We start from the raw sequence: 26628 nt of genomic DNA, 5'->3' as shown, positions 1-26628 counted from the left end.
TTTCCTTTCTACAAACGAGGTGGTGTGGTGTGGACACTATTTGTTTTTTAGACACAGAGGAGGGAAATATCCGTTTAAAAAAAAAAACCCTGCTATGTGTGTACATGGCGTCAGAGTGCTGCATTCACACTGGGCCCCTGTTGTGTGCTCATATAGGAGCAAGTGTAGTATACTTATTTTAATATATGCAATGCATAAAACATGAAGGCTACACCAACACCTGCTATGTGAGGTGATAAGTGTGCACATGAATTCACAATTTACACTCGCATAGGTATCATTAGCGCATACAAGCGGGCTGTAGAGGCAAACGTGATGATATTACTTGCTTATGTGAAGCCTTATAGTACAAATGCATGCTACATCCTGTACATTTAAATTACTATGCCTTTTCTTCCATATCGTCATAAATTGTATTGCATTATTTCCTAAATCACAATAGATTAAGATGATATGCGCTTGATGATCAGTAAATAGGACTGTGAAATCTGATAGCTGCCAAGTATAATATGAATGCCACCTCTGCCCAGTCCTGCAATCCCAATTGCTTTTTAAATGCCCATCCTGAGTATTCTTAAATGTTTGGAATATGTACTGGGATTTTGGCCCATGCTAAAACATTCTACGATGCTTTTACAAAAAGTATTGTTGTAACTTATGGCTAAACCAACAAAGGGCAATGTTCATCCTCACAATCAGCACATTGTGTAGTTGAACCCAGGATTAGTGGAAGTCATACCACACTTTGAGGACCCATGCCAAGGGATGATGTCATTGTTGCTTGGTTAAATTTAGGGCACATGCATGATGTCATGTCTTGTAGCTGTGTGCAATCCACTACTTCACGCATGGCTGACATGCACCTGCACGCTGTAGCGCCACCAGTGTATTGCAGTGGGGCTTCAAACTCTTAATTGACGTTGACTGCTGGTGATGAACCCCATCTCATGTCGCAAAATGACAGGAAGGTGCAAAGGAAAAAGTCGTCCTGGTGTTCCGTCCCCGTGCCATTTGTTTCCTCATCCATTTTCCATTTAAAGCATTTCTCAAGCTTTCATCTACGATTATGACATAACTGTCCTGATTCTTAAAGTCTAACACATTCGCTGGCAGTGTCGGCAGTAGGAAAGGGGGAAAAACGGGAATGATGTAACTGAAGTTTCTCGATGAAGTTGTGAAATTATTTTTCGAAACCTAAACTTCCCAGCACTGGCTCCAGACAGGGCAGTGGTGTGCTCCTCAGCTTCTGTGCAATCCGCCCTGGCCCCATGACATCAGCGGGGTCAGCGGAGCCAAGAGGCGAGGAGAGGAGAGCCATGCAGCTACTCGGCTTGGGCCCCAGCCAGTAGCAGTGCAAGCTTGCAGAAGCCCCGCTCGCTTCTGCTCGCTGTTTTGACTTCTCACCAGTGTTGTTCCGATACAGTTTTTTGGGCCCCCGATACGATTCCAATACCCAGCTTTGCGGTATCGGCCGATGCTGATAACATACCGATACCTAAATATTTGTTTTTTCTCAACATGCAAAAAGCTGTCCTGCCATTGGTTCAGAGCATTCAAGGGTTAATAGGATATCTTAGCTCGGCATGCAGTGAACATGTCACACATCAGTGAATGTCGTGCATTATCAAGACACAAGATGCTGTATCCAAAGTCCTATATTAGTGTCAGAATGAATGGTATCGGCATGTTACTCACCGATACCGATACCACTGGTTTAATGCAGTATCGGGGCCTCTGGCAATACCAGTATCGGTATTGGAACAACACTACTTCTCACTATAGTGGCAGCGCTGACTGCACTGTGGAAGACTTTACTCGCCTGGCTGACTCCCTGTTAGGCACGTAGTCGCGCGCAGATTTGAAAGAGAGATTGATGTAGTCTGCAGGGCCAACAAGAATGCCTCTCAAATTTGCCAATGTGACATGCTTTCCCACTATTTTGGAGCTGAAAATAGTTGGGGTGGACTCCTCAGTTATGCAATTGCACAGGACTGAATCACAGAGGGAAAAGGTGACGTGAGATGGGTGAAATGTTCTCACACTAAAAATGTTGCCAGTCTCTAGTCCTCTTGCGCTTGTGTGTGTGTGTGTGTGCGCGCGTGTGTGGTGAATTTCCTCATGTCGTCAAACTGGTTCCTGTTGAACTACTCAAACGCCACCATTGTTAGACTTGCTTCACTTGCGCACCACTTTGAAAACGGGTTGGTTTAGAAAGACATATTTACCGAAAGGAATGTCATATGGAAATGTAACAGCTTCCCGCTAATGCTAGAAGCTGTAGGCATAACTTTAAATAATAATGAAAAAATATCCATCTTATGCTGGACAATATGTTGACAAAATTGCTTTTCAATAAAGTGGAACCTTTCTAGTATTTACTATGTGGGTAATATTAATCTGTAAAAATTGGAGTTTTGTCAGAGCAGAGTGAGTTTGAGTTTAAATTAGGGATGAGCAAGTACCAATAGCGACCTTTTTGAAGTTATCGGGTACTCGTAGAGGCTAACAATACCAAGCACTGATACTTTCTTGGCAGTAGTTGGCGCTATAGTGTGGCAGTTTGACTCATGGGCTAACTATCATCTGCATCAGAGGGAAAATTGTTCACAATTTTTCATCATTGTGTTAAATGGATCGTATTTATTATTTAGCACCATCTAGTGGTGAATTAATAATTCATTTATTAAAAAAAAACACTATTAATTTCAATAATATGCAAAAAAATATATTTATCATATCAACATTCATATTTAAATTTTTTATATAACCGTAGGTCTATCACTCTCTAATTATATTGCATAGGTCGTGTTGCATCTTGCAGAAAGAAGGCTGACATGTTTCGCCGCCATCTTTCTGCTACAGATGCCCGAAAGAGAAGAACTCAAAGGCCGTAGTTAGCCTCTGGTGGTGCTTGCAGGTAGTGTTCGGCCCCAATAGGTCGACCATCGCTTACTTTCCACAGCTGGGGCCTGCAGGTGGCCGTCGCTGAATTCCTTCTGCCGCTTGTCTCCCTCTGCTTTGCTCTCGCTAGCTTCTTCCCGATGACACTCAGTAAGGCAACTACAGTCCATTAACCAAGCGATTTAAAACAAAATCAATGTTCATTGTTACATGCAGGGAATCCATGTCCAGACAGTTAAAACCCTGAAATAATTTGGCTTTAACCACAGGTGCTTGTGCTCATCAGGTGGGGGCGAGTTTGTTTACCTGCCAGTTGAGTAGAAGCACCTGTGGTTAAAGTGAATCTGTGGCAGGCTTTTTACTTTCTGGACCTGGATTCCCCAATCCAGATTACATAGACAGGAAGCAGTTCAAGTAAACGTAACCTCATTTACAGCAGATGGCAAAAATTGTGGTCACATTAGTTGGAGTGGGCCTGTTGTAACTACTCAACATCTCGGGACAGGCATAATGTCTGCTGTTAGGAAGTACTTTAATTTGGAAAGCGATGGCAGTGCAACAGCAATTTGTAATGTGTCTCAGGTTTCTCTTGTTAATTTCAATATTAGACTATTTGGTCTATATTCTGCACTACTCTGAAATGACCTTTTATTTGTGACTTGATGTGACGCTAGCTCTTAGAAGTACAGTTAAGTGCTTTGCTTCTACAATGTTGTGCAATTCAAGAATAACTTTATTTTGTTATTTCACTGAGTTGATCTGGTATTGTATGTTTTTGTTTTTAAGACAGGATATTTCGACGTAATTCATTTGCATTGGTATGTTTTGCTTCATCACTGATATGCTAAAAGATTGTATTTGTTTAACTTGCTTTGAACCACTGCAGCACTAGATTTTGTAAAATGGTAACTGGTTTTATTCTTATTTATTTATTCGTTTATTCTAAGGAAATTTAAACAATTTCTCTTTATACCTCAACACATTGCTTTGAGGTATCAGATCAGGACAAGGTATCAGCAGATATTCAGGTAGCTCGGACTCAAGACAAAAAATTGTGATCAAGACATCCTTAGTTTACTGAATTTTAGACTTTACTACTGAGGTAAGGTGGGGCGGTAGACTACCATGCACTCTGACTTACACATTTGTGTTTTGCCGCCGCGCTCGTAAAAGACGTCTGTTGTAAACCCTCTGTATATTCTGAATGATGGATGAACTGAAACAAAATCACGACATGGGATTAAGCTTTCTCTCGTCAGTTGTTTCCCCTCCAGACGAACTGCAGCGTCTTTTACTCGATTCACAGATGCCCCCCCCCCCCCTGTTTTTGAGGGACTCTCCACAGAACTTCTGCATGACAGGAAGTGAGGGCCACAAACCATCAAAACAACTCCAATTATCAGCAATGGCCATTTAATTGTGAAGCCATAACGTAGCTGTTTGAACCATTAAGTTATTATTATGAGCATTTCATTTGAAACCTCCATCCATCCATCCATTTTCTTGGCCGCTTTTCCTCACAAGGGTCGCGGGGGTGCTGGAGCCTATCCCAGCTGGCTTCGGGCAGTAGGCGGGGTACACCCTGAACTGGTTGCCAGCCAATCGCAGGGCACACAAAGACGAACAACCACACTCACATTCACACCTAGGGACAATTTGGAGTGTTCAATTAACCTGCCATGCATGTTTTTGGAATGTGGGAGGAAACCGGAGTACCCGGTGAAAACCCACGCAAGCACGGGGAGAACATGCAAACTCCACCCAGGAAGGCCGAAGCCCGGACTCGATCTCACGTCCTCTGCACTGGGAGGCGGACGTGCTAACCAGTCAGCCACCGTGCTGCCCTGTCATTTGAAACCTGATTAAAAAAAAAAAAACAAGTATTAGCAACTCGGCCCCACGACTAGACAATCGGCATGTAATGAATTAACTTCTGTCTGATGTGTGAGCACGTGACTGGATGTGCTTGCAGAGATCTTTCAATACTCGAGCAGGTGCAGAGTGTAATGAATGATGATTTATGGCTTCTCTGAGTCATGACCTTTTGCCCTTTGTCCTGATGAGAAGCAATCTGAGGATATATTGTGTCTTTTCTGCGCGACTAGTCACTGTGATTTTGTGCAGCAGTTGTCCTTTACCCAAGTGTGTGGTAAAAAAAAAAAAAAGCCTGTTGTTGCATTGGCGAATTCGATACACATCACCAAATCTCTTCTGCTTTCCTATTCACTCCTGTTTTTTTGACAGAATCGTTTTTTCCTTTTCATACTGGTGTTCCCTTACATCATTCTCGGAACGTGTGAGATAAAGCGGGAGCGCGGCTTTGAATACCTAAGTAATTGTTTGAAACTCAAGATAGTTTCCTTTCATTTAAAAATGATTCTCCCTGTTTTCCTCTTTGAACAAAATGATGCATTGGAAGAGTGTGTTACTCTTTCCTACCTACATCTTGGAAATTGCTGATTTTAGAAGCGTTAGAAAAGTTTCCTGGCACTTTAAAGTTCCATGATGACTCTTGTATATACTTTATATACGCTGTGACCAAAGCAGATCTTATCAGATTTTTGCACATTTACATAAGAGGATCTGTGAGGAAAGCTAGGTTATTTCCCAGTTTGCCACAACCACATTCCCACAGTCCAGTGAAAAGCTGGACAAAGTTCCCTGAAATTCTACCCTGTGTTCTTATGCTCAGCCCTTTAAATGCAGACAGAATAGCGTAAGTGGTGTAAGCAGATCTTTAAAAAGCAACCCGCTTTTGTCATGAACAGCAGTGAGTGCACTTAGTGAACGGACGGTTTGCTAACCTCAGTGGCACTTGGACTCGACTGTACCACCGGCCTTTTTAGGCCGGTCAGTCATGATATTGTCATGCATACACTTCATGTAGAAATTAAAATTAATCTGTTACATTTAATACAAACTTTAGTTCCACTCACACACATTTTAATTCTTCGTCTGCCATTTTGGACAAAGTCTATGCTTTCAACATTGTGGGAACTTTGGCTGGAATTCCACATCAAAATGAGTTTGGTATGGAAAAACTGGAAAGGCGTGACTTCAACCCCTAACACAGGAATGAACTAGGACAGAGAACTTGAGCAAGGCCCTCTTGTTCCACATCAGTGAAATCTGTCATAAAATGTTTCATATGTAAACATATTCCCAAACAAAGTCTAGTTTTTTTTTAATTTATTTTTTTTAGATGTATTTGATTTTGTTTGAATGAAATACATTTTCATGCCATTTACATTTCTCTACTGCAAAAGCAGCTTTGCTCACCTCTGTTCCACTCACGTTGTTTTGGAGGAAGTCTGCTTTTAACTTCAAAACATGTCAGTCAAACGAACAGCAACAATGGAGGACAACGAAGGTGAAAAGGAGACTGAAGGCAGCGAGAAAATAAACCACAAAAGCACAGTGGACAGTGTGGAGTATGATATCTTAGTAGCCAACATTAGCATACAGTGCTTGTTGTATTTTTGGCCTTTCTACCCTACCTAGGGGTGGGACGGTATTTTTTCAGCCACTGTTGTGTATGTGTTTTGTGCATATTTTCCTGTTCGTGCGTAGGTACATTTCTTATGCGTACGTTGAATGAATCCAGAGAATTCCTGCAAGCTCCCAAATTGTGGCGTTTTTCTGAGACATTTAGAAAAAATATGTCATACTTTAATTGTGAAATTAATTTACAGTAAAAACTGAGATTAACCTCATAGCTCCAGAAGCTAAACTGATCGGCGCCAGTGACTTGTGTTTTTCATCTACAGGCTAATTTGAATTTGCATGTGTTTTTGCATTCACTTTTTAATAAATCCAATAAAAGCAATTTAATCAGAATACCACACTCATGACTGAACGCTTAGGAGATGATGCAAGGTTGCCAAGCAACGCAACATCATTTTTAAGTGTTTTCACTCTTGTGAGAGCGCAAATTCGCAAGAAATCAACACGTTTGCCAATTCCTGCCTTCTTTATTTACTAATAAAACCACAGAGTGAGTAAATATTAACTCTTTGACTGCCAGACGTTTTCAGAAACGGGATGTCGCCAGTGCCAGCCGATTTAAGCATTTTGACTGATCTTTCAAGGTCCACAGAAAATGTTGTGTTTGGACTATGGAAACACACATACTATCAAATGAAAGATTGAACTCTCATCTTTCATCAGAAAAAAAGTTTGTTTCTACCTTATTCCGTTCTTCAGTAATCAACAATAGAAAATGGTTACTTTCACCGAAATGCTCTGTTTTGAAACAAAAAGCGGAGAAAAAGAGCTTTTTGTGAAACGATGTTATTTCATGCACTCTAGTGAATTCTACACTTCTTTTTGTCCATGAATGATGCCACAAACACCTAAATAGTGCTTTACTTCTGTAATACACCACCACCAACAATGAAAAAGTGTTTTTAGATTGCAAAATACGTTTATTTCCATTCAACAGTGTAACAATTTGACAAAACAATTTCGCAAACTATTTACAAATGTGTGCAACTGTGGTACTATTTACAATTATGTGGATGTTTCAAATACAGTTTTTCTTTTTGTAACACTGCCCTGCGTGCAAGGAGACGGAGCAGGATTTGCACAACAGATACGTTTCACTTCGATTGTCCGTTTCGCGTGCAGACGTTACACTTTCTTGACGGCCTTTTTTTCCAGGGAATAGCAAGTAGCAGACTGTACCCACTAATCCGATGAATATGCATTGGACTCGGGGTACTCTTCGTTGTCCGATTGAACGTCCGCCTGAGCGTGCTCGGTTGTGCTCCGCGTTTTCCGGTGTTAGCATCGCTAGCCCGTGAACCTTTATGACGTCGTCATAGCCGCCGCGTCAGCGCTTCCAACTTCGGCGTCAACCTCGGAGTCACCATCATCATCATCGATGATGATCATCGTCGTCATCAATGTGCTCTTTAGCGGGCCATCTAGTGGCCAAAAATAGTCATTAGGCTAACTAGATCTGCTTGAAACTTTCACCACAGCTGGCCAAGGCTTTCCTCCACCCGTTTCCAAAAATAAAAAATAAAAAATTGGAGAACGTCTTTTAACGTCCTTGGCGGCCCTCCGTAGGTTTTTACTAAACGTCATTTAACGTTTTTGGCAGTCAAAGAGTTAAGCAACATATTTGATTTTATTATAAGTACAGAAGAAGACGTGACTTTCGGCTTTTTCCCTGTCAAGGGTTGCCATAATGAGTCACTTGCACGATATGTTTGACACTTAAAGGTGGAAGAAAAAAATAATTACCACCAGAGATTTTAATGAAGTTGGTGCTTCTTCAAATTTTCGGCTCTCAACTACTTTGCTTGTGTTAAATATGACAATATGTTCTATGCAGCCCCACTAGTCCAAATACGGCATCCTGCTTAATATTGCGTTAGTGGAATATGAGTTAAGCAGTAAAATCCCGCAGTTTTTATCAATATCCGAAGGCAGCCATTTTGCCACTTGCTGTCAAGTAAAAATGACATCACAGACAAACAAACCTAATAGACGAATGGGCGCTGCAATAAATTGTTTTCACAGAATTACTCACCATTTCCTTGTTGAATTTGAACAGCGATAGGTGCTTTGTGCATTTTTATCTGGTAAAGATGTTTGTTTTTTTTGCACTCTGAAAATCATGATTAAAAAAACTTGTCTTCATTTTTTTCCCACTCTAATGAGAAAGTAGATAATGCGCTGTAAGCTTGTGGTATTAAATTAAATTTAGGTTTGAGAGCTCTTGACAGGTGGTTTGACAGACGCTTTTCCAAGTATTACAGTTTACGTTTTAGTGGGTTCAGTGTGAGTCAGTCCCACTTCCACTGCAGTCCCAGCTGTTGAAGGTTTACATAGGCAGCTTTCAAGACCGAACATTACTCAATATACTGCCATAGGAAATTGATTTTGGTTTGGCGACAGCAGATAAAGAACAGGTTCACTCACACAACCATCACTCGACCTCTTTTTAGTTGTTGTAAAGCCTTGCAATGGCTTGGGAGGAGTGTGAAAGGGAAAGGGAAGCCTTTTGTTTATAGGTGAACAATGCTAGGCATGAAGGTGCATGGTCCAAGGATTGGAGTCAAAACATGGTCGTCAGACAGACAGGGGGGAAAAAAGCAGAGGAAACGTAGCGAGAGTATGAGGAGCTTGGAGAGTAGTGTTATCCAAAGATGTGTCAGACTGTCTGGAGTGTTGGGTCAGCTCACTGGCCTGGAGGAACCAGGTGGTCAGGAAGGGAGGTTCAAAAGGGGTTCAACCTGAACTTGTGGTCCTGAAGAGATTTGTGTAGTCTCGCACGTTAAATGCCTGATATTTCTAAAAGACCCACTACTCTCCCTTTTCCTCCTATTAAACATTTGACAGGGATGGGAATGGTGGAACATAACCAGACGGGTGTCTCAGTTCCCACACAGCCCATTTCCTCCCCCCTCACCGTCTCCAGTGTAATGGTTAACCACAGAGCAAGAGACTGGAGGCACTTTGAGCCCACTTTTCCTCCCCACTGTGCTCCTTTTCTTTTTCCCATGCTTCAATGTTTTTGTGCGTGATTATGATTCTCCTCTCCGCTTATATGATGAAAAGAAAGACGTACAGCTGACTTTTCATCCCGCCATCTGATTGTTACCATGGCGACGCTCGCCTTTTACCCTCCCCCAGACGTCACATGACCTCTCCCTTCACAGGTGTTTGGCTTGCGTCTGGCGGAGCACATTGATTTGCCCGCACAGTGGAGCTCTTTGTGTGCCCAACTTGGGACGGGGGGTGGGGGACTCAGCCCATCCTCTCTCCACAGGTGGAACTCAAACGTCAGCCCAAAGGCCTGGGACTGCCTGCGCAACACTACTGTTGCCACCCAGACGAATCCATTTGTGCTAAGCCGCAGGTTGGTAACGGCACTGGCAAATCCGTTGTGTGTGGTGATCGTTTAGCTTGCCCTGATGCCTTAGTGGGGGCAACCATGGCATGTGGAAACTAGTCATTGACTGACTAATAAAGTTGCATACTGCCACCAAGAGCATATACACATGCTCGTTATATTTTGACTTGGGCCCTGACAAATTTGCCATGAGTGTTTACCTTGTCCACGAGGGTGTTTGATGATACTGGATTTGAATAGTCTTCAACAAGTCTTCCCTTGTCTGCACAATTCTAGTGCCAGTGGGATTTATTGCTGTGTTGTATAGATGGATTACATAACAGACACCACCAAAAAAAAGAAAAGAAAAGCCAAACAACTTTGCACTGACTATCTGTTTATTCAGGTTTAATTTGCTACAAGATGGAAATGGCTCCCGTGCTCATTTTTATTGCCTTATTTCTCATTGTGAATTTCTTGCTGGTGCTCATCCCGTCTGCGTTTCGCTGCCTCTTCCCCTCCCTAAAGCCCAGTCATTAGTCGGAGCTGCAGTGCGACCGGAATGAGAAACACAGGCAGCACAGAGACACCCTTCTCTCAGTTTTGCTTCAGTACTCGCCGTCGCTATGACGACAGGGGATTTCAGATGGGCCAAGATACGAAAGGGTTATTTGATGCTTTTCCGGAGTGTGTGTCTGTGTGTTTTTGTGTGAAAGAAGGGTACGGTAAAATGAAAACAATCAGTGATTTAGAACATCTCCTGAATTTCAGTAACCGGTGCATAAGGAAAAGGCAAGAAAAAGGGAGTCATACGCAGGCCAAATACTGAATACAAGTTCAGATTTGTATTTGTTGAATGGGTATCGGGGACTGACATTAAGTGTTGGGCCTCAATACGTCAAATTTGAGGGATTATTTCATATTTAGCGTATTTATGCTGTACACAGTTGCATTCATGACTATGGCTGTGTACTAAATTGAAATGGACCGGCATAGAAATAAATATTACTCACTATTCAGCTATGTCTCAATGAGACTGGTTGTATGCTGTATTCTGACAAGTGTTACGACAATAATGGCACACTTATTGTCCGCACATTATTGGACATAATGATCTGGTGACAAAAGTGTCACTGACACTTTGCATTGCTGCCCTTCTTCATCGCCGTCATTCCACGGTCCCGTAGCCGCTTGCATGAATCTATGGTATTAATGCTTGTGGCGATCAAGCTAGCCGAAGCTAGTAACGAGAGTCTAACCCTGACTCAAGCCCGTTTTATCCAGTTGAGCATGCACTGATAGCATTTCTTTCTTGCGTCATCACATCATTTTCCGTTTCTGCCTGGTTGTTCTGTTGCTGTCAGAGGTTTTTGGTCTGTAACAAAAAAATGCAAATGCACACAATAAGTAGGATTTGATTATTGTAAAATAGTTTAATGAGATTATTGCTTGAGTTTCTTCACATGAAGACCAAACGATGCTTATTTTCCCCGTAAAGTTCTGCTCTTTACTTATCCATGTTGTAACAGAGCAGCCAGGACAGATGTGCTTGCACCGCTTTTCCGCTTCATGATCAACTCCATTAAAGGTTTACCATTACCACCACTGGTACTCTCTTGTGGCGGCATCACACACACAAAAAGCCAAAGAAACACGACATCATGCATGACGACGGTTTTAGAGGCACATGTTTTCCCAGGAGATTTAGATTTAAGTCCAATTTGTACAATGTCATGGATGCCCGTGCTTTTCTCTCTCACCACTTTCTAAATCCTCGTGTATTAGATTTTTATAGCACAACATTTGCAGTATGGCAACATAATCATTGCAAAGACCACTTCTTGAGAGCTAAACAACTACAGACATAAACAATGATACAGGCACTTCATAAAGGCAAAACTCCTATAGCCTACTGTATTTTCTTGAGAAAAACATGCTCTCACATATTGTACATCCTTCCCTAAAATGATTTATTTTAAATGAATCAATATTGATGACCCTTCAAAAGCTGATTAATCTTTGTGTTCATGTATTATGCACCCCATTTGGCCTGTGTCCAATGCAGAAAAGTTGTAAAAGTATTATCCACATATTAATTTAAAAAACTTGGGATTTCTTGCTATTCAGACACATTGCACCTTGCCAACAGTTTTGGCTGGAACTCTTGAACCTTTCTTGAGTCAAGCCCTTGGCGTCAGAAGAACGAAGAGCCGATAAGTGTCTCCGAAGATGACCGAGTCTTGAAGAATGGCAATGTGGTGAAAAAGGCTTGCTTTGAAAAATACTTCTTGCTCTCTGGGGTATCCACTTTTATACATAACATGGTAGACATTGAACATTATTTATGGCTGTTTCCTTGTTCTTTGCCCAGACTCATTGCAGGACAAATCCACTTGTGAGGTTGTCATGATACTTAGTGAGCAGCAAAAATCACGTTATTAATTATATAAAAAATTGTAACATTAGTCATTACTCATTACATATCATATTGTAATGAAAGTCTAACTTTTCCGAAATCTCTAGTACAAGTAAAGGACTTAGTGGTGAATGTTTGCAAGTTTTTCCAAAAGTTAGTGACTGTTGAGTTTCACCAGGGTTCGTTCAGGTTTGCAAAGACGTTCGCCAACATTTTTAATGGTCGGCAGCAAAAAAATTTACGTTCAAAATTTCTTTGTGACAGGAAAAAGCATTAAAACTGTTGGTGAATGTTTGCAATGTGACAAATTTTCATCATTTTGTTTAAATGCTCAATATGTTCAAGAAATTACGGTTTGTGGAGTACTTGAAGACCTCCACACTCAAAAGTATCAAACACCATTTTACTAAGAGACAAGAAGACTGACTGACAACAAACCAAGAGTTGTGTCAATATTATGGTGGTGAAACACATTTTTGGAGACATGATATGGCTCTCTTATTTTTTCAAATATGCCCTGTGTTCATTACGGCAAGGTGCACACAAGCTAAATGGGAAATTTCCCGACGATGTTTTGTTGTCATACACGCATGTGCAATCATCTAATTTAAAAGTAAATACTTGAAATGTTACTTTTATTTTGTTTTGTTTTTTAAAGTTTTTTTTAGCATTATTGACTGATCACAACACATTTTGACTGCATACGAATTTGAATGAAAGCACCATTCTCAGGCATATTTATCAAATGTTCCCACTGTCTCCTCTCATTTTCTGTTTCTGCAGTATTATTCTTGCGCTGCATGCCCAGACTGGTCACATGTTGATGCTGTAACTGAACTAGACACATTTTTATAATGGATTGGCTCTTAATGTATCACTCATGGCACGTTCCATTACCAAGGGGATATATGAGGGAGCACGCTCAAGGCTTTCCCATGCAACGCAGTTTTTTTTTTTAATGATTTGCTTTCATTCCACTTTGCGTTTGAATCACACTCTTGATACCCTGCTAAACAATGCTCAGATGATGATTAATATTGTTATAGAAAAAAAAAGATCTGCCACATTATGTATGTGTCTTTCTTTAGCCTAAAGTTTGGCAAATTCTTGTAAACTTAGCTACTTTCTGGGACAGTAGAACATCACCCCACTCCTCACTGCAGGCAAAAATGTGCAGCCAGTAAATCACACAGTGGCGGCATGAATACTGGCGGACTGTCTGTGTTTTCATTTTTCCTAGATTTCACTCAGCAACTTCTTCTCGTTTATTGTCATTCTTGCATTGTAAACTTGAAAGTTGATGCTCATTTGCCATATAAAGTCTACGGGTAATGCTGTTTTTTTCTTCATGCTCTACAATGCTCAAGTGGTGAAGCAAAGTAAAATAATCTGAAGGAGTATGGATAAAGAAGATAAACGTCTTGCTAACCTGCTCGCAGCTGGTCACTGGCTTCAGTCTGGCCTTGGCGGGATGAGCAGATGTTCAAATTACCTCACTATAAGCCTTCAACCAGCGTGCTACAAAGTTTGATTTACCTAGGAGAAGTCTGTGTATAATGGAAAAATATGTTGCTTTTCCTGTGCTATTAAGGCCATATGAAAACTGTAGAAACAGTGACAAAATGACTTGATTGGTCTTGCCAACATCAAAGTTGCTATCATCAGTCTGGTGGTTGAGGTGGTTTCTCGAATGTCCGAGGGCTTTTTTCTAATGGACGGAATTCCTGATTGCTGTCCTTGCACTTTTCTTGAGCGGCTCTGAAGTTTCAGACTCCCAATTGACTTCCCTGCTGCCACTGTCTTCCTGCATCACCCAGTCCGGTGGTTTGCTCTCCAGCTTCTGTTTTCAGCTGTAATTCAGCCATATATGTTTTCCTAAGGATCCTAAATAGGTATCTTTTTAGTGTTCACTTCCTGCAACGTGGCTCGCAGAAGACTGCATATGCTTTTATTGTAGAGTGTGGCATGGTTGGTGGCTCATTGTGTGCGCATGGCCATTGGGCCTACTCCTTTGACCAGTGACTTTAGACAATTAGTCCTGACGCTGTAGACTGGATCCTTTCAATTTCAAAATAAGAATGCGGCTTGCATTATCTGCCATAAAACAAGGAAGAACCAATGACATTTTGGTCATTGTTTAAAGAGTCTAATGGAGACCCAATTTTTTTTCTATTTTCTACGTAGCCCCACTAGTCTAGCCACGGTATTGTGATTAATATTGGGTTTGTGGAATATATATTAAGCAGCAAAATCCATTTTATCCACCTCATGCCATTTTGCCACTTGCTGTTGACTGAAAATTACATCACAGTTACTCAGTGTTCATGTAACTGACCAATCAGGTACTGAGCCATGATTGGTTGTTATCTGAGCCATGAGCAACTGTGATGTCATTTTTAGCCAACAGCAAGTGGCAAAATGGCCACCTCTCTGAGATGGACAAAAACGGGTAGCTTTTGCTGCTTAATTCATGTTCCCCAAACACTATTTAATCAAATGACTGTGGCTAGAATAGTGGGGACGCATACAACATACTGTTATTGTAAAGGAAATCTTTGGATCGACTTATAATTTATTTTCACTGGAACTATTCACGCCCCAGAATAATAATTTCACGGTCCTTCGGTTATGCCGAGTTTACATTATATTTGTAGTGGCAACGGCAGCCCCTTTTGCCCGAAATATAGTGTGCTGTGTAACTTGACCCATTTTTGGCTTCATATTCAAGTTTTGTCAGGTCTTAAGTTTTCAACACGGGTTAGCACGGTATCCTTGATTCAGCCAATGGTCTACCACGAATGTCATAATGTCAACGTGTTCCCTCCTGGCCTGTCACATTCGGATGAGGTCCCTCAGGTTTTTCACATTCTGTCAAGGTAAATGGTACTTCATTTATATAACACTTTTCCCCTTACAAGGCTCTCAAAGCACTTTACATTCGACTACTCATTCACCTACTGATGACGCAGCATCAGGAGCAACTGGGGGTTCAGTGTCTTGCTATCGAACCCACAACCTCTAGACTGGGAGACGACCACCAGTGAGCCACGCCTCCCCAAGGCTTTCTTGGTTGAAGTGCGGATGCTAGGGTGTATTTGAGCACGTTTATGGCCACGGCAGACTTGAAGCTTCTTTGCTCGGCCGGCTTTACATCCCCTTTTGAGTTGGCGTCAGAGCACTTTTATACGGGGAACATTAGGTCATTTCCTAGGGGGAGCATACGCTCAATAAATGCTTGTTAATATAATTTTTTTTGCCAACAATTAATTCAGTAATCCAGTTCTCGTACAAAAACAGGCGAAAAAGTCACATGCAAACTGAAGAAAACATTCCCATTGACATTGAAACAAAATAGCCTATGCCAATATTTAAAAAATTTAATAAAATTATATATATATTTTTTAAATGAACAACTTCAAGTTATGTACAAGCAGTCTATAAATCACAGGAGAATATGACAAATCAGGTTTGCTAAATAATGTCTTAGTTAAGCTTTTGTTAAAATAAGTAAATGAAAACAAATATTAAAATAAGATGAATCAAAATGTAACTAATCAAATATTTTAAACCAAATAGACATGTTTGTCGCTACAGCACAAAATGACTGAATACAAATTAAAAATGTCTGTTTTTCATTGTGTGGCGAGTAGGAGGTGGAGTGCACCATGTTCCCGAGACTAGTAGACTCCTGGCTGCTCCCAACATGAAGGGTGTAGTGAAAAAAGAAAGGCAGGTTTTGCCTGTGAGTGTTATTATTGTTACATATTAAAAAATGTTTGTTGTTTTTTCAAAGAAAAAAGTAGGTTACCACTTACCAGTTTACATACCTCACTTCCTAAGCGTTCAAATAAAGTTTTGAGCAGTGGCAGCAGCCCAGAACTTAAGCTCACTGGTAAATATTTGTGCTGACAAAACAGACGGTGTGGATACGAAGTCAATCGCGGGATCAAAAATGGTTGGGCTTACAACATGTCATTCATTCTTTATTCATTTGTCAAGTACAACTTCATCATATGAATCATATGTATAGTTATGTATGGCATCTTTGAGTAAACTTATTGTCATTAAGTATCTTGAGGCCGGGCTGAGTGTCCTCTTTTTTTTGAAAATGAAAATATGGTCACCCTATATTAAGTTATCCGCTAAAACAAGAGACTCCTGCATATTTTCGCCATTTGGAATTGAATTGAATTTGAACGTATTTGGCCATGATGGCCACAAATACAAGCAAACAAACAAATAAACAGCGGAATAAAATATCAACAAGTATATACATACAGTGTATATATAGTACTTTTATAATGCTGTGGCTGGCGGAAGGGTTTGGGGCAGAAGCACCTGATAAATGCCCTAACCGCACTCACTATCTTGTCCGCTGATTGAGCAAATGAGGACTGAAAATGTACTTCCTCCTCCTTTGCCGTTTATGCACACCTTTGGTCGTTTTAAGAAACTTTCAATTCATGATTTCAATTTATATCGCCTACCCCTACTGTAAGGCCATCATTAGCTCATTCACTCGCAGCCATTTTCACTGAAGCAATCTCCTTCGCTCCCTGCTGTTTTACTGGATTTTGACTGATTTTTGCAAGGCCCACAGAATATTGTGTTCTATTGCTATGAAATCATGGAACCTACCAAAGAAAAATTATGTTTCTGTTTAGCAGCAATTAGCATTAGAATATAGCTAAGTTTCATCATTATTCACAAATCTGCTTTGAATTGTGGGGAAATCAGCTTGTTTTCAAAATGGCCCTGGTTGAACGCTTCTACTCTGCTGTCACCGTTTTTGTAATAACTACAATTGCGTCAACCATTTTGTGCAGTTGAGAGGCTGCATCAAAGCCTTTTGTATGCTCTAGCATAAAAAAAACGTATACAAATGGCTGTGTGACACTTAAAACATTTTAAATAAAACGTATTTATACGTTTTTGGGAGCAAATTAGTTTAAAAAAGTTTTCTTAAAAATCTGCAATATAGCGAAAGGTGATGATGTTTGGTTCACTTTGCTGTCAATGTGCCTAAATGAATCTGTTTTGAGTTGACTGGTATGCCTTTGTTGTGATGTATGTATGACATGTCACAATGTACATAGCAGACTCAGCTATTGCCATCGGGCCGACACGCGGAAACATAAGCCAGATCAGATTTTGACATTATGATCCAAAATAAAATGTACTGCGTGGTGTCAATTTACAGTAGTAAGATAGCGAAACTAAAATCTGCCACCTGTTACCTTACGTCCACCCCCTTTGCTCCTCTCTCACAGAGACCAAGTGGTGCATGTTTACATCTGCAGACAATCTTCTATGTGCCTGGTAATAATTAGTTAGATAGATGGAGTTGGATTGAACAAGCCCGTGTGCTTGAAGCACGTGCATGGCTGTGTGTTCAGGCCAACTGGAAGCAATGTATACCAGATGTTGCAGAAATGAGTGGCTTTCTATGGAACGTAAAGCATTCCCAGGGATGTTTGCGGAAAGAAATTCTTCCTCATCTGTCGAGCATGTTCTGCAATCCCCCCCACCCCCCCACAGCACCTTTCAGCGACCAAGAGGTTATGCGTCTAGTTTAACTTTTCTTTTTTGTTAATATATTCTCCGCCTGTCTTTCAATGTACCTACGGTTATTGAACTTATGTTATATGTTGGGACTCATTATATTTTTTTTACTTTACGGTTTTGGGTTCAATGAATTTGAAAAGACTATTCAAGGTATTTTAGGGTCTGTGACATCATACACTATTGTGTGTTACATTACTTTGGAATGTCCGTCTTGTTGCCATCGTGAATAATATTTAGTGCAAGGAAATAAATCTCAATCAATGCCCTCAAATGTTATCAGCTCTTTGCTCTTTACAGCACAAAGTCCCATTAGTTTTCCGGACCAAACCCATTCATCATTCCAACAGAAACTAAGGTTGACTCACTGCCCGTAGCTGTTAATCCAGATGCCCAGGTGGTGACGGAGCTTCCTCGTCCGTACACACGCGCACGCACACTCGCGCACACACACTTCCGTCATCATTTGTTCTGCCTTCATGTTCTGAGGAGTCATTGATTTGCGCCAGTAGCACAATTTGATGGTGACATGCTAGCCATTGAAGTCTTTTTATTTGGGGGGATTATGCCAATCTTGCCTGTGTGTTTCTGTTTTCCTGAATTCTATAAATGTAACTGAAAGTGTTTTTGACTCAATTTATTGTCTTTAACTGCGATTGGCTGACGACCCTTTTAGTATGTACCCTGCCTCTTACAAGTCAGCTGGGATAGGCTGTTTTACTCACTGGGATTGTACCAATTAAGTTGTTGTTCTTTAAACACTGTTGACAGTGTTAGAATAATACTATAAAACCCTACTATTGGCTATGTCATTTGATACATTGGACTTAAGTCATTAACACGCAACCCTCCCTTTTTTCTTTTCAGTCCTCTGTGCCAAAAACCTCGTCAAGAAGGACTTCTTCCGTAAGTATGAGCCGAACACATCGTCTTCTTTTTTTTCTCCCCACAGTGTTTGTTTATAACTGTTCTGTCAAGATACTTTGAGATTAGCACATGTGGGTCATGCTGATCGGATACAATTCCCGTTGTCAGATTGTACTCGACGTCAGCATGCCATTGGCACAGATGTGAATGATTTACTACAAATGATTCTTTTGAATCGAGAGGGTCGTCTGCTCCATCACGCATATCACAAAAGGAAGTGATACACTTGTCTTATTTTTGACTTTGTCTCAACACAGTCAATTTTACATAAATGCAAATGGTTAAATAAAACCAAAATAGAATGAATATGTGTATGGTGTCTTGTAAACAAGTGAAGGGAAAAGTATTCCCTCATCCTGGGAAATTTTGCATGTGTTTTATTTTTGGTGTGTTTGGGTCAGGCTGTCATGGTGAATGCGCATGTAAAGGTCTAGTGCTCACTCAGGTGGTTTCTGTGGTGCCCATTCCTGCCATTCCCAAAGCTGAGCAAACATGGTGGATCGGTAGAGAGCAGCACTGAGCCTATTGATAAGACGGACACATTTGTCGACACTTGCACTGTGACTGACTGTGTGTGTCGTACTGTGCACACTTTAATCTCAAAATGTGTTTATTGTTATTATCCAAAATGTACTGAAAAAATGTGTTTATTGTTATTATCCAAAATGTACTGAAGACCACTTCTATATGAAACAAGTCATTGAGGGACATTAAATGAGGAAAAAATAACTTGAGATGATGATCCTCCTTCAGTGATGTCAACCCCCAAAAATAAAAAAAAATAAAAAATTGGTACATCGGTGGGGTAATCAATGCACGAATAAGAATATGAAATCAAATTAAATGTCCTTGGGTCCCTTGTACAACATTCTATAATAAATCTAAGATATTATTGTTAATATTAAATACTAAGGGTGTGCCAAAAAATCGATTCTCATAAGAATCGCGATCCTCATTTAGTACGATACAGAATCGATTTTAAATGTCCCAAAATCGATTTTATTTAAATTATTTTTTACTGTCTTGCCTTTATTTGGAGCGCTGTTCATGTTGTACATTTGGCCATTGAGGGGCAGTGTAGTTCCACGCGGTCTAATACACTTAAGTTGCAGCCACATTACAGAGTAGAAGGAAAAAGTCACGATCAAGTTATTCCAATAAAAGTTGTTTTTTTCAGCTTGGAGCCGTTCTTTTGAGTGATAAAAGTGCCGCGAGTAGTGCGCTAATTAGCATTAGCGGGTCAGACTGGAGTAGATCATTACAATTCCTTGCACATCTGTAGAATGAAGCAAAAATCATTGTCAATCAAATTATTTTGAACCAAAAATCGTTCTCAATCAATTCTGAATCGAATCGCAGGCCCAAAAATAGGAATAGAATCGAATCGTGAGACATTCAAAGATTCCCACCCCTATTAAATACTAAGCTGAGCACATTTCTTTCTCTGATTCACTTCCAATTTCCTCTAATAAAAAAAAGTAATTCCAACACGTGATGTAAAAGGGAATGGCCTTGTCACCATAAAATATTAATACATATATTGACAATGTTTTATGCTAGAACATTGTTCATTCTTAGCTGCTGTAAAATAACTTTTGCGGTTAACAATAGACGAGGTGTGTCGTAAAAGTTCCAGGACTGGTGTCACAAAAGATATTTGGAACCCAAAACACAAAAGTACAAGTTTCCACTTGAATGTAGGCCAGACGGTCAAACAGCACGTCTGCATAGAGATCCTGTTTCATTCGGTGCACGAGAAGAGGCGAGAGTTGTGGCAGGACAATTTGTGGCTGCTTCACCACGACAATGGGCCTGCTCACAATGCCACGAGCATCCACTTCTTGGCCGAAAAGATCATCTCCATACAGATTATCCATATACATTTTTATGTAAGTAATAACTGAAGTAACAGATAATAGCTATTAGCAGCCTCATTTTTTATTGCACATGCCGTGTCTTATTCAGTTGCCTGCATTTCAATTTGTGGGCTCACCAAAGCCAATTGTTATAATTATTGCCTTTCCCTTGACAACTCTGACAAGCTGACACTGCCTTTCTTTGCAAAGCAAGAATTTTGTATTGGGACTCCTTAGATTGTGCATGTTTACCAAATATACCGTAGTAGTCCGTTAGCTTAGTGTGGTGGTATTTTTCTCTTCTTGTAGGCCTCCCTGATCCTTTTGCTAAGGTGGTCGTGGATGGTTCGGGGCAATGCCACTCGACGGATACTGTGAGGAACACACTTGACCCCAAGTGGAATCAACACTATGACCTGTGAGTTACTTACTGTGTGTTTGAATGTTCCCCACCCAAATGAAGCTGTAATTTGACGACGAATGAAAGTTGAAGACGGTGTTTGAAGACTCACAATGTTTATTTTTCCCTGTTTGACCTTAGTAATTGCGATTTCGAACAGTACCAGCTGTAGAAGCTGACACTTTTCTAGACACACTTATGACATAACCTGTCAATGCGAGCAAACGGTCTAGAAATGTCCCCTGGAACAGTATTTCATACACAGAAATAGACTGTAGTAGTATTTTCTTCCAATGACTGGAACACGTGCATGTCCAGTACATTTACCCTGATCTCCGTTTCCAAAGATGGCTTGTCCTGTGGAAGTAACCTGGAAAAAAATACAGACAGAGCGCCTGAGCGAATGTGAGAGGGAAAGTTTCCAATGTTTATCCAACCGACTAGCATAGCCAACTGCAGAAGAAGCGCAACTAAGTTTGTTTGGTTGCTCGGGATACCGGACCGTCTCTTTTTACATTGCCGATATATTAACTGTTCATGTCACATTTGACTTTGCATTTTCAGCGTTTGATGGAGACAGACTCCGGCTTAGCGTAAATCCTTTGGGATTTGCTGAGAATGTTTCCTCCAACGTTAGGTTGAATATACAGCCTCTTAACTCTCAGATTTAATCCCAATTGAATGGAGAAGAGGTTTTATTCGACTGATCAAGATCTCTGGCCTTAAATTATACTCCACCTGTTGTCATAAACCTAGTGGCACAGTTCAATCTGGCATAAGTACACCTTGTAGTCTTGTATAAATGTCAGTCCCGACAGCTGCGATGTAACTCAAATCATTCACAACACCTTGTAATCTATCACCAACCTACGCTAATGTAGTATTAAGTCATAGTTGCCATAAATATTTGTGTTCAAACAGTTCAAGGCCATAAATATAAAACGAAGAGAATGAAAAACAAGTATAAACTAGACTACATGCGGTTCGTTATAGAGAGGACTCCCGTACAAGCGATTGAGGCACAATGTAGTGCATTACGTGGCGGCGACCAGGAGAGGTGACGAAGATTCAGTATTAACTAGTTAGTGTCCTAAACACAAGATGACCTCAGCAATGGGAAGTTGAGCTGCATCCATGCAGACAACATTATTGTGTAATATGTCTCTGGCATGGACATGGGAGGTTAGAACATGTAAAGAGATTTTCACATTCCAATTATTTAGGCTCAGTCAACACTCAGGCTTTTGTGGCATTGATATGAAGTTCCCGTATAAGAGATAATAGAATTAGAATGAATCTGATGTCCACTGCTATGTTGTGCAGGTATTTGTTTTTGTTAGTTTTTTTTTTGACATTTTGTTGCTGTTAATTACCTATGTAAAATGCAATTCAAAAGATGTCATAACAAACTGTTCCCGGCCATTTTCACTGAAGCAACCCCCTTCGCTCCTGCTGTTTTACTGTATTTTGACTGATTTTGCAAGGCCCACAGAATATTGTGTTCTATTGCTATAAAAATATGCAACCTACCAAAAGAAAGATTAGAGTCTCTTCTTTCATCTGGATTTTTTTTGTTTAAATTTCTCTCTGTTTCCGTTTTGCAGTAATTAGCATTAGAATATAGCTAAGTTTCATCATTATTCACAAATCTGTTTAAAACAGTGGGGAAAGAGCTTTGTGCATCATGGCCCTGGTTGATCTCTTCTAATCTGCTGCCAGCTGCTGGCCGTTTTTGTAATAACTATCATTGCTTTAAGCATTCTGTTCAGTTCAGAGGCTGCATCAAAGCCTTCTGTATGCTCTAGCATTAATAATAATAATAATAAAAACATAACCATATACAGTAAATACGATAAATACGAAGGGTGGCTAGTGTGAAGCACCAGAAAATTAAATAAAAAGTCAAGTAAGTATCTAATGATCAGCTCTGGCTAATTACCTCGATTAAAAAGTTTTGTTTTACCCACATACCTCAAAAGCATCTTAACATGTGTGGAAAGGTTTGGCACAATCCTACAGTATAACATTATTTTACAATTTATTTATTTATTTTATTTTGAAAACCACAATTGGCAGGCATTACAACCACGTACAACAGGACATACTTTTTTCCTCCTCGGTTGTTCATCTCTTTTTAACATAATATGAATGTGTTTTTGCATGGATTACTGTGTATGTTATTGGACATGAGTCGTATTAAAAGATCATAGCCAGACTAATTCATTTCGATGACACGGCGGGTGTTGTTGATGACCAGGACTTTACGGTACTTCTCCCTCCCGCCACGTCTGTCTGACCTAGCCGCACTCTCACATCGCACCCCAGACAGGCATTTGGCATTGACTCAAAATGTCCAGACGTCTTACTCACAGACCATTGTTTCATATCCCTTTTGGTAACTGCTATGATAATTACAGTGGCATCCCCTTTCGTCAGTTCTCCAGAGAAGGAGCAGGCCCACCCGTGTGTCAAAACATGTGGCCCATGTTTTAATCACATTCAGAGCTTCACCTGATTTATTAACAAAGTGGCTTTAGCGAAGCTCATACATGGACAGATTGGACATGACAGTATATGGAAAGATAACAATTGTGATGTGCTGCTTTGACTTTTTTTTAACCTTTTATTAAAAAACAGAACAAACTGACTCATGTCGTGGCTGTGAGAGTATCATGAATATGTATACATCTGTATTTTCTTAGATACATTGGGAAATCCGATTCTATCACTATCAGTGTGTGGAACCACAAGAAGATCCACAAGAAACAAGGGGCTGGCTTCCTGGGATGCATTCGCCTTTTGTCCAATGCTATCAACCGCCTTAAAGACACAGGCTGTAAGTCAGACTCAACCTTCATTTGTCACATTTTAAAAATACATTGTTATCATGTAAGTTATCATTGGAAGAGCCATCAAATAGGCCAGCGTTATTGGAATGATGTCTTATTGTTTGAATTCTCAAGGCCATAAACTTATGAAAGGACCAGCAATGGCTAAATGTGCTGTATGTTAAATACACAAAGTATTTTTGTTCATGTCATTCATTTGTGCTACGCAGCAAATTCCTTCTTGCACCCTAACCAATGAATCCACTCCATTATTAGCTCATCAGTGCTGCGGGAGTGCGGCGCTAAAACAAGTCTGTAGCGGTTAAGGACGTAACTAAAGTAAAATATATAACTATAGTGGGTGGTGTCATGTCTTGCTTATTAGGTCAGACGCAAGCCAGACGAGGGTGTAAGTGGGGTCAACCTTCAAACCACATCACCCTGTTATTATTTCAAAATGGCTGGTCAGAAGGTAACTGGATAAATGAATCTTTAAGCAATGGCACGGTAATGGAAGTCCATTATAGTTTCAATATAACAGGCCTACGTTTATTTAGAACTCACCCTGAATGTACTCGTCATCCACTCACACAATGAAGATTGATGCTGCCGTGGAAGAATAATAAATAATACGCATACTGATAGTCAGACCAAAGGAAACTGAAAAATGGGGCTGTGGATATGTTTGTTTGTTTTTTAGGTCTTCGATTTAAAGGGACCGCCCGGACCAGTAACATTTTTCATATAGTTGTAACCCTCCCACATGCTTTAAACACATTTAAACCCATTAAAACACCCTTTTAAAAATATTGCTTGCCGTCTGTTATCACTCTCTAACTGTCAAGAAATGGGAGCCTGTCATATAAAATACTTTGGAAAAATGAAAAGCGACTGTCGCTCACAGAGTCCTCCAAATAAGAGGCAAAAGTGTGCTTGCTGCAAGCTGTTTGTCATTTTCCCAGTTGAAGTCTGATGTCAAAGTGACTCATAAAGGAGAATTAAACGTTATATATTTTTGAACACCCAAATGCTCTACTGTATAATTTAACATTTCAATTTTATGCAGCTAAAATCTGGAAGTCTTCCAGAAGATGTGAGCGAGGCCTCAACTAAGACAATTTTCAAATCTAAGATGAGAACAGTTCTATTTGTGTTTTTGCTTTTAATTCAATTAATGAAAAACTATATTCATGTTTTTTGGAAATATTTTATTTGCTTTTGAATTGTTTTGTGCAAAAATTGCACTCTACAAATACACTTGTCTTGCTTCGCCTAACGGAAGTGGAGTCGTCTGCTAGCTATGCTAATTTATAATCCCATAGACAGAAATTGCATATGGTGCTTAATAAATATTCAAACAATCGCTACTTACCTACATTTTATTGTACCGTGTAAAATGACAATATAGATTACAATTCCACTTCTTTAATACACATTAAGCAGCAACACTGTGGGAACAACAAATAATACTGTTGGGACTACGATTTAGACCTTCTCTGCCTCTTCTTCTTTCTGTTAATGCTGCATCTCTCCCAGTAGAGCTCAGTGTTGCCCATCATGTTGAAGCACGACATTGGTTCTTCACTAAACACGTGTAACTCTGAATTTAGAAAAGAAAACTGAATGGCGAACCGCATTATGGCGGTGTTTGACTGTAGTCTCAAGCTTCAAATGAAGGGTTGTTTTCCTGGAGTGACAGATGAAACCTGAACCTTGTGCCGCAGCTGTGAGTGGTTTTACCTCTCCTGGCCTCACCCTCTCCCCTCAGTGTCCCCCATCAGTTTGCTCCACAGACGAGCAACATCGAAAGAGACAACAAGAGCGTGCCTTTGGGGACTTGCCTCCCTCTATATCTGTCTGCTCATCCAGACAGCCGCTCATTTCATGCAGACATGTATCATAGAGCAACTTTAGACTAGCTCCGTTGTCGTGTATTTGTCAAACTTTTGCTCTACATGCATTTAAATGAATGATAGGGTTTGTCCTATCTGCCAGCCCTTTACAGAGATTTGGCTTCCATTCATTATTTGTGTCAAACTCGCCATTGTTTATAAGGGTGCCCATGTACTTAAATGAAATGCACCAATGTGAGTGAGCACATTCTTGCAGACATCTATGTGTGTTTTGTGTTTGTCTCTCTGTGGTTGCTGACCTCCCGCCAGCCTTGTAATGGTTTGACCATAGCCTGTTTTTGGTCCCTGTTTAGTCTAGACAGACATCCTGGGCTGGTCTGCATGACACCCAGACAACAGGGAAGAGATAGTGGCCATTTTCATGTCTGCAGGCGACATGGACTTTTTTTTTTCTTGCTCCCTGATGTTTGTCTCTCTCTCTATCGTTCTCTTTTTCTCTCGCTCGTTCTCTCTTTCTCTTGCTCGTTCTCTCTGTCTCTGTCTCTCTCTCTTTCTCTCTCTTTCAAATTCCAGTCTTTAAGAACTTCAGACAGATTCCAGACTTGGCAATAGTTCATGTCCATTCTAAGACGGAGCGGAATAGTGCTGGCTTTGTACTGACATTTGTCAAATGTTTGACCTTTGCATTTGCACTGAAGCCTGCTCTCTGGCTGGCGATACTCGGCCAGATTTTACAGCCTGCGGTTATTGCATGGATCTGTTTCGGGACACCCTCCCTCAATATGTGGCCTGCAGACAGCTGGAGAGACGGTTATCATAAGCATATGCGGCTGTAACTGAGGTAGAGGGAGATGATGCAGAAGAATATGACTTCCCCAATGACAAGAATGTGCCCCACTTGTCCATTTATTGTTGTTTACACAGACGTAGCTGTATGAAACTGATGAAGCGTCTGTTTTCCCATCTGATCTTTCCAACTCAGTTCTCATTTCCTGTTTGTCTCTCCACTTTCTTTCTTTTTTTTTTGCATCCGTATTCCCCCAC

At 40.5% G+C, this 26628-nt stretch overlaps 1 protein-coding gene across 1 annotated transcript in view; it reads left to right on the top strand.

The window, feature by feature from the left end:
• Window positions 1-26628, top strand: part of smurf2 (SMAD specific E3 ubiquitin protein ligase 2) — a 51614-nt gene that overhangs the window by 9643 nt on the left and 15343 nt on the right. Inside the window, exons 2-4 of the mRNA XM_077557511.1 lie at window positions 18588-18626; window positions 20813-20921; window positions 23606-23739. Coding sequence (XP_077413637.1) covers window positions 18588-18626; window positions 20813-20921; window positions 23606-23739 — 282 coding nt within the window. The remainder of the gene's footprint in view (window positions 1-18587; window positions 18627-20812; window positions 20922-23605; window positions 23740-26628) is intronic.

Source organism: Vanacampus margaritifer, chromosome 2 (genome assembly GCF_051991255.1).
Source record: "Vanacampus margaritifer isolate UIUO_Vmar chromosome 2, RoL_Vmar_1.0, whole genome shotgun sequence".
NCBI classification, from domain to species: domain Eukaryota; kingdom Metazoa; phylum Chordata; class Actinopteri; order Syngnathiformes; family Syngnathidae; genus Vanacampus; species Vanacampus margaritifer.
The sequence above is the reverse complement of the archived record's forward strand: the minus strand, read 5'-3'. Positions and strand labels throughout refer to the sequence as shown.